Raw genomic sequence first — 9,270 nt, 5'->3', positions numbered from 1 at the left:
CAGAGATGTGTTTTTGCTCTGTGTGTCTGTGTGTGTTAGAGGCCAAAGTACCACCCCGTGGTTTCTAAGGGTTTTGAAGTGGTTTGGATGCCTGTTTCCCTGGGCTTACACCTTTTTAAAAAGCTTTCATCTGAACTAGGTTTTATTTGTTGATCAGATTTGTCCTAATCTGCATATACTACTCAAGTTTGGGGAAAACTCAACTTCTGTGCAAATTGTTGTGTGTGTCAACGTGTGATAAGAGCTTGTTTCATGGTTGTCTCTCTCATCCATTCCCTGCTTTTTACTGAAGAAAGCACTGAAAAAGCTAATCTTCCCACTTGTTTCCGAAGGAGTAGGACTCATGTAAATAGTAGGTATGCAGAAAGGCATCTTTTGATCACTTGTCTGCTCCCTAGATGTACTAAGATCTGTAAAAACAAGACATTTTAGTGTTTCTGTTAGTATGGTAGAACAGAGGAGCTTTGCTTGCTTTCTTTTCTACATGAGATAGAGGTGTTGACTAGTTGCTGCAGTTGTAGCTCTTCCTACAGAAACCAGACATGCCTTTGTCTGTCATCTTCTCTTCAGAGCTTTGTAGTTGTGTAGCAGAGCTGGGAATTTAAGAGAAGCAAAGTTGAGCCAACTCAACTAAACATAGGAAAACAAACATAGAAAAGAATGTGCTAGAGAATGAAAAAGAGAATTACTTTCTAGACCCAAATTATGCTTTGCTAGGTAGCAGCTGTCTGGCATTCACAGATTAAACAGCCACTCAGCTAACATGCATTGGCAATGATAGCATGTCCTCTGTTTTGCTTCAAGTGCATGAAATCAGGAATTAACTCTCCCAGCTGAAAGCCATAGAAGTATCCAGAAGTGTGTGTTTGCTCCTGACAAACATTTGAACTTGTCTGTTGTATTCAGTACCTGATTTATGCTTTATACGACAATGCAGAGTTAGTGGTGTTAATGCTACTTCCAAAGTAAAAAAAAGTGAACTAGTGTTATTAAAATAACTCTTCCAACAAGAAGTTTTTGGCTGTTAAAGGTTTTATTAAACGCATAGTTGCTTCTGAGTGATTGGGTGCGTTTATGGTTTTCACAGTAAAGATTTGTAAAGATGTAAAGATTTGTGTGGTCCTTTTGTCTTACAGCATTCCATGTGGAACCCAGGGAGCCTGAAGGAGGCTGTGAGAGCTAGTGGAATGACTCCCTGTGTAGCTGAACCTATGTAAGTATTACATGTTTGCTTTTAAGATCATTTGTCCAGCATCAACTAGTAGAGCAGTGATTATTCTGATTAGGCAGTTGCAGTGATCCTCTTGTGTCTTCCTGGTAGAAAGCTGTATCTTTTCAGAGCTGGAAAAACATGGGATGCCCATGGTACTGTTTCGTACTGTAAGCTCTTTTAGAAATTGTGTTATCCTTGTCCACTAAAAGGTAGATAATGCATAGTGAAATCCTGTCAATGTCTTGCTGACTTTGAGTGTTTGCAAAAAGGCTGGGTTGAGGCTTGGTTAAGTTCTAGCAATGTTGTCTTTGCCTTAGCTAATGAACTGCTACTTGGGAAATAATGTAATGGTTGGCTGAGCTGTGTCCCCTTTTGTTATGAGACTTCCTAAACTTGTCTTTGAGGTGTTCTGGAATGTATGGGGTTTTTTTTCCCCTTCTCTCTTGGTATTTATTTTTGTTTTGAAACTCGTTGTAAACACCTTCTGATGCAACACTTTATTAAAACAGCATAATGTTTGGCTGTGTTTTGTTATTCTCTGCACATATCCAATAATTTATATTACTACGATAATGTTAGTCATTAAAAAAAAATACAGGGTTACTTAAATATCTCCTTTACAACTTCTCTCCTCCTGCCAGCTCTCCCCCAGTTCAGTTCTGCTGTTTCAGTTGTGCCACAGTGTGCTTGTAAGTCAGAGAATTATTACTGAGTCACTTTGTTGTTTTGCTTCCTTCAACCTTTGGGTTATGTGTGATCTGGTCACTTGAAAATGTGACCAGAAAAAAAACAAACCACAAAAAATCCCCAAACAAACCCACCAAGCATTAATGAGGTCTTTCCAATCTTCTCTAGCTTTTCTGTTTAATGTACTGAGCAACATGGTTCCACATCTGCTGTTCTTAGAGGGTGATTTTCCTTTAACCGCTGCAGTCGCCAGCACTAGTCTTCCTGTGTTTCCAGTTGCTCACCTCCCTTCTAGAAAGGACCAGAGAACATTGTTGTCAATCTCTGATTTGCAGTTCCTGTTGTGTGGAAGGTGGCCTCGTGGGCATCTTGGTGATTCATATTTACTGTAGGTTATTGCTCAATGCTTGTCTGAGTAATCAGACTTTGGGAGCACTGCATCCTGTAGTGCTGAGTACATTCCAACCTTAGCCCTGAATTTTTGTCTTTTTTAGTACAATGGCAAAACTAGTGGTCAGCACTGCCTTTTGTGTCTCACTGGTGTATTGTACAAGTCTGTTACAGTAGTTTTGCTCTTGGGAATGGATCCTTTTGGGAATTGGTTCTTTGCTACCAGTCCAGTATAACCTTTGGGTACGCAAGAAGTCAGCCCCTATCCAACTGGGAGAAATACCTCTGCACGTCCTTCTGCTCACTTAACTGTAACTGATGTGACCTGGACATGACATTTGCTTTGCCTCACAGTTAAGTGAGTAGCTTTGTTCCTTTCCTGAGAGTGCATTCTCCTACTCCTTGAACACACTGACTTCAGTGCAGCTCCTGATGCTGCAACTGGATCCTCTCTGCAGCCTTCCTTAACAAAAGGGCTGAGTTCTCCCACTTGTTTCTATCCCCTTCTGAGGTTCTTATTCCTTTCATCCCATGAAACCTGAGTCATGTAGGAAGCGGAGGTGACTAGTAAGTGAAGTGGATCCAGCTCAGCTCAGGCATTTCATAAAAGGGTAACTGATGAATCTCCAGAAGACTCGTCTCTTACAAAACCAGATACGTGTACAGACTGCCAGCGGATGCAGTCTGACTTTATTTTTTCCAAGCTGGTTTTGCTATTTTTGGGGTAGAATGCTTCAAAGTATCTGGCACGTGGCATCAAGTTTCAAGTAGTAGAAAAGTGAGGAATTGCAGCAACTGTGCTTCAGTACCTTCTAGCACTTGTTCATACCAAGTAGGTTTGTGCTCTGCAAATCTCCTTGGCCCGGAGGAGGAAGACCTGGGCTCTTGCAGGGAGGAGCAGTGCTGTGCTAGCAGAGCAGTGGCTGTTCAGGAGCAGCAGCAGCTCCTTGTAAGGCAAGTAGGTTGGAGTATGGAAAATGTATTTGTTGGAGGGGTGCACTGTGGGGGCTGTGGTTAACTTGCACTCTCTGGGTTAGTGTTACTGTGCTCTCCATGGCCCTTGGGAACAGCTGTCAGGACACTTCCTCACATACAGGTGTTCCATAATGCTGTCTGACCTTCCCTCTCTGTGTATTGTCATTCTGTCTTTTCATGACAGCAAATGACAATAAACTCTGTGTTTCATCATACCAGTGATGTCAGTTAGTAAACTTCAATATGAGATTGTTATCATTCTCAGTACAAGCTGTTGCTTAGGAAGCACAACAGCATGAATGACTTCCATTAGGAAGATTTATGGACCAAGTATGTAAGTTAGACTTGAAAAATGTCTTTTTCTTAATTTTAAATTGCGATTAGTAAATTAAATTGGATTAATCTGTGTCCATTATGCTGTGTGTGATTCAGCTGCTACCAGCCACTACAGGGGAAGGTATCATCCTCTAATAGGCAGCTGTTCTTTAACCTACCTGTAGGGAAAAGCTGTTCCAAATCCCCAACAGCTAATAATTGCTGTGATGTGTTTGAGCAGAAGGTTTTCTAGTAAACTCTACTTTCAACTCTAGTACCAGTTTTCTCTCAGGGTTTTGTTTATTCCGTTCCTTCAGTTACATGCTTCTCTTTGAAGGAAAACGTAGCCAAAGTTGTGGTAGCTGCCTGTGAGAAACTGATGGAAGAGTAAAAATTAGTGTAGATTGAGCATTTGAATTCTGACTAATTTAAAGAAAAAATAAAAGGCAGCCTGATATCTTGAAGTTAATCACTAAGCAGTAATTTATGCTGCCTAATAAAATCTGGTTTGTTTTGGTGTAATGAAAAACTGATTGGTGTGGACTGGAGAAGAGGACAGTGCCAGGCTGTACTTTGCAGTTCACAAAGAGCTGTGAAGTACTAAGGACCAGTGAAATTTTATTTTTTATTTGTTCATGTGGACATGTATATTTTAATGAATCCTTTAAAATACAAATGAATAAGAAATAATTGTTTGCTACATTAAATTGAACTTTACTTGCCTATAGAAATTATGCTATAAAGTTCATCTTTAAAGCAGTTTAATAAACGGATGTACCAGACGTTTCTTCCTTCTCCTACCTGAAAAGAGGTTTTTGTTAGTTTTGTTTGTGGGTTATGGCTTAAAAAAAAGGGAATGAGGAGGGGAGGGGAAGCCAGGTAGTGGAAACCAGTGCCTTGGCTGTTGTACTGACAAAAATACTTTATTTGCTCATGAAACTGCATATGTGTTGTTTTGCCAAAATAGGTATAATAATGGCTGAGAAAAGATTTAGGTTTATAATCCTAATTTCTGGAGAATTCATCTGTGCTTGGTGCTGCTGTTCCAAGTTGGTGTACAGCTTAAAAGAGGGCTTCAAACTTAGAGTTTTACTCGAGAACACAGAAAAACTGACATATCTATTTTATTTCTCAATTTTTATTTTTATCTCTTTTCTTCTAATTCTGTAAGCAGTCAACAAAGACAAGGCAAACCCAATATTTATGTTTGAGGCTTTAGCTTAACTGACAGCAGAGACAAAATGCAAATAAATGGGTAAAGGAGGAATATGATAAGCAATTGCTTTCTTGGAGTTGATGTTTCTGAGAAATGGACTGTCCGCAGCCTGCCTGCGTGATGATAGGGTAGTGCCAGAGTGCTAGCTTGGTTTTAGTATGGAAAATTTAAGAAACCTTTTTGTGGGTAAAATATCTTTTACAAAAGGCTTGAACATTGTGATTTATAAAAACAGAGGATGATGAAATAATTTTGGCATTTTATTATTTTTGTTTAAAGTGAACTGGAATTGCTACTTATCTGCATGTGTGTCTGACTGGAAAAGTTTCATTTAAAAGGCCCCCTACCCCTGTCTGTCTGGTTACCTGAAGGGAGGAACTCACTTGAAACAATTAATAATTCTTAAACACCATCTTGCATGAAAAGTAATGCAAGCAAACAAACACTGTTTATGTTTTAAGAGCAAAAAATCAAGATTCTAAATTCTATTTAGAAAAACAAACTCACCTCCTCTTCCCCTGTCCCCACCCCCAAAAAATCCCCCACAACTAAACCCCCAAAGCCCCTTTTGCCCATTTGCTGAAGGCACAGTGTAAATCTAATGCTGAAGTGTCTGCCAGGTTGTCCCACCAGTGTTGCTGTCCCTCCCCCAGGCCTTTGTTTCAGTATTTTATATTCTATATATAAAATGTGGGTATACTTTTACAAACCATTTCCTCTAAAATATTTCTGTGTTAGAGTAGTCTGTCTTGATGAAGTCTGTACATGAATCAACCTCTTTGTAACCTGTGTTACAGTAAGAATTTTAGGAATTTCCTTTATTAGGACCCGTTAGTAGACTGCAACCACTGAGTGAGCTGCATTGATTTGTAGGTAAAACGGCCCAAAATTGCCTAAAATTTATGGCATATGCCAACCTTCTGTACACTGCTCCTTTCAGTCCACAGAACTGAAATATCCTGAGTCAGTCTCTTACTGGTGAATGTTATTCCACATTCATTTAATACTCACAATATTCTTTGTGGAGAAATAGCAGCTTGACTCTGGAACTGTCTTTCAGGTTAGCTGATTGCCGCTAATGGCATGGTGAGATGTATTGAAGAGCATCCGTGCGGGTGTCGGACGGGAAGGGGACCACTCTGGGAGCTGGGCTTACAACATCATGGGCCAGTGTGTCACAAAGTGCAAGAATCCTTCTTCTACCCTTGGCAGCAAAAATGGGGAATCTGGAAGCAAGTCTCATAGTAAGAGAAGCGCAGTGCACAAAGATGACCGTGGTTCAGCTTGCGGGAAGTCTTCGGGGGATATACTGGTGAACGGGACAAAGAAAACTGATGCTGCTGTAGAGTCTAGTCAGCCCCCAACATTTTCTGGTGACACAAAGAAAGACCCTGTTTCCAACGCAGAAGAATCTTCACTCCAAAGGATCGAGGAGTTATTTAGGAGGTATAAGGATGAACGGGAAGATGCCATCCTGGAAGAAGGAATGGAACGATTTTGCAATGACCTCTGTGTTGATCCCACTGAATTTAAAGTGCTAGTTTTGGCTTGGAAATTCCAGGCTGCTACCATGTGCAAATTTACAAGGTTAGTTCTTGTAGAGGTTGTAATTATTTTCATATGTTAAAGTATTTCTTGTCATCTGTATGTTGGAGAGAGAGCCTCATTAGCTTCACTTACTTATTTCTTCTAACACTTGCATTTTCATCAGATTAATTCCTACCACTGCAGAAGGTAAGCTTTGTATTGTCCTGTTTTCCCCTTCCCTTCACAGTGGGTTTCAGAACCGAAAATATGGTTTTGGACATTCTGCTGCTAATGGTAAACAGTGTAGTAGGGTTCTGTAGACATTTGTTTATTCCTGGTTTACCAGAAGCAGTTTTACTCTATCCAGCATTATCTTGGTCATGAATTGGAGACTTAAATCAATTTTTGCTTTAGAGTAACATGAGATTCCTCAGCAATTGCTACCAGCTCTGTTACCATTCTGTGAAAAAAGGACAGACTGCTTTCTAAGAAATGTTGCTGCCCAACCAGTGCTGCACTTGATGTCTTTTTCCAACACTAATCCTGTTGAAGCATATAGAGGGAAGGAAACACATGGTTTGTGACACTGGTAGCTGCTTCATACTGACTGCGAGTGGTGGGTATTTAAAGTGCTGTCTGTCCTTTTGGACAAGGAGGTCAGTCAGCAGGCTTATTGCATGTGTGATACTACAGCAAATGACAGAACACCTAAAACTTACCAGGGAAAAAAAATGCGAACACCAAAACTGCTGCAACAACACCACCAGCTTAACTTCCACCAGCTTTACACCATCAGCTTTCTTCCTGTAGGAAGTAAAGACTTTCTACAGGGACTTGCTGAGACAGAATGAATTTTTGATTTTTTCACTCTATCTAGATTGATTAATGCAACCTGTTTTCACTCAGCTAATAACTTTCAAATTTATTGTGTTCTAAGCTTTGAACCAAGCCTCTGCTTTACACTGAACACCAGTAGCTTTTCCAGCATCCTCTGAGGCTTTGTGGGTATGTGTCAAAAGGATGAGTTACTCTGAATGTAGATGTGGATTTACTGGAGGCTGACAGCACAGCATCTGCTAATGTGGCAAAGTAGCTGCAAGTGGTGTCTGTCATTCTGCACAGCCACCATGAGTTATATTAATACAGTTTTGATTTTCTTGGAAAGGGCAGATCTAGTGGTGAGAATTTAACCTTTGCTAAAGGGCATTCTCTTTGCTATGAGCACTGCTTGACTTCTTCCATCAAGGAATGTGATGGAGTCTGGTCTCCTGTCTTCCCTCCAGCCTGTCCCCCCATCAGTCTGCTGGCTTTGGTTCATACTATCTGCTTTCAACTCTTGCTCCTGAGCATTAGAGAAGTCACAGCTGGCCATCTCCCCACTTGGCCACATTATGAGTAGGCTGATTGATAGAGGAGTGGTGCTTGGAGCAGTGTTGGTGCTGTGTGGCACTGTGCTCTCCCCTGCTCCCTCAGCAGGTGCCTTTGCTGACCATTGCAGTTGGTGTCTTTTTATTTTGCAGGCTGGAAGAGCAACCAAAAACAACAGGAAAGCCACCAGTGTACTGCTCTGTCCCTTTAGAACAGCTTGCTCAGAGCATGGGCATTTAGACAGAGGCAATACCAAATCAAGCTGGTTTATGTGTGGTGCTTCAGTGCATAGGAGTGGTGTTTTCAAACACTGGTATTTCTCCTGTGGTAAATTTTACTCACTTTTTAATGTGAAAGGCACTGAGTGTGGTAGTATCCAGGAGTCAGAGAGGAAAATCTTTCAAACGCTAACGGTGTCCTAGCAGATCTGAGTGGTGTCTGTGGTTGCCCAAGCCATGAGGAACTTCTTGGAAACCTCTCTTCCCAGTATCACCTGTTGCCAAGATCTTTCTGCCACCTGGGCTGAAAGCACATCTTGACTTGTCCAGATAGCCCTCTTCTGATTTGGCACAGCTGAACAGAGATGGGAAGCATCTGGCCCCTGAGGGTGGTGGGAAGTGCTGGCACTAATTTCTCTTCTCTTGCTTAATAGGAAGGAGTTTTTTGAAGGCTGCAAAGCAATAAATGCAGACAGCATTGACAGCATCTGTGCAAGGTTCTCCAGCCTCCTAAACGAAGCCAAGCAGGAAGATAAATTCAAGGATCTCTATCGTTTCACCTTCCAGTTCGGCCTGGACTCTGAGGAAGGACAGAGGTCACTACATCGGGAAATAGCCATTGCCCTTTGGAAATTAGTCTTCACCCAAAACAAGCCCCCAATTTTGGACCAGTGGTTACACTTCCTCACTGAGAACCCCTCAGGAATCAAGGGAATCTCCCGGGACACGTGGAACATGTTTCTAAATTTTACTCAGGTGATTGGACCAGACCTTAGCAACTACAGTGAGGACGAGGCCTGGCCGAGTCTCTTCGATACCTTCGTGGAGTGGGAAATGGAGCGAAGGAAAAAGGAAGAGGAAACCAAATGTGTGATGTGTTTGGACACGGAGGGCCTGTGTGTGGAGGAACAGACTTAGCAGCATCGAAGCAGCAGTGAAGAAAACAAGCTGTTGCCCTTCATGAAATGTAAACTCTGGATGTTTCTGGAAATTACTGAGGCTCCAGATTTTTCTACTTTACACCTTTTTCTGCCTTGTCTTTGAAAGGGCTCTAAAATGCTGTAACATGTTTTAGGCACTTTCTTAATTTTGGTTATTCCTTTTACTCTTGCCCTGAAATATTTGACCCTGGCTACAAGTTAAGTGTTTTGGGGTTGTTTGTTTGTTTGTTTTAAGACTTCCAATTAGTATAAGTAAGTCTGATATTTCTTGCACAATGTAGAACTTTTTAGTTAGGTTAAATTAACATTGCTAAATTATACAGTGCCAGATTAAGTTTTTCATACTACATCTGTCAGGGCAGGTCTGTACTGTGTGTAGTGCTGTTTACATTGTTGAAATTTTAGGCTGTAATAATTTTA

At 41.1% G+C, this 9,270-nt stretch overlaps 1 protein-coding gene across 1 annotated transcript; it reads left to right on the top strand.

Annotated features, from left to right (window-relative positions):
- Nucleotides 1–5,958: 5,958 nt before the first annotated feature.
- DCUN1D3 (DCN1, defective in cullin neddylation 1, domain containing 3) lies at nucleotides 5,959–9,053 on the top strand. The gene is made up of 2 exons (XM_010003236.1): nucleotides 5,959–6,383; nucleotides 8,344–9,053. Exons 1-2 carry the CDS (start codon nucleotides 5,959–5,961, stop codon nucleotides 8,825–8,827), a joined length of 909 nt encoding a protein of 302 aa, XP_010001538.1. The 3' UTR covers nucleotides 8,828–9,053.
- Nucleotides 9,054–9,270: the final 217 nt, after the last annotated feature.

Source organism: Chaetura pelagica, unplaced genomic scaffold (genome assembly GCF_000747805.2).
Source record: "Chaetura pelagica isolate M959 unplaced genomic scaffold, ChaPel_1.0 scaffold138, whole genome shotgun sequence".
NCBI classification, from domain to species: Eukaryota; Metazoa; Chordata; class Aves; order Apodiformes; family Apodidae; genus Chaetura; species Chaetura pelagica.
This window is presented reverse-complemented; position numbering and strand designations above follow the sequence as displayed.

Bases quoted from the DNA above. Each gene is read 5' to 3' on its own strand.
- DCUN1D3 (XM_010003236.1), top strand. From the start codon at position 5,959: ATGGGCCAGTGTGTCACAAAGTGCAAGAATCCTTCTTCTACCCTTGGC. The intron at 6,384-8,343 runs GTTAGTTCTTGT...CTTGCTTAATAG, and splicing joins ACCATGTGCAAATTTACAAG to GAAGGAGTTTTTTGAAGGCT.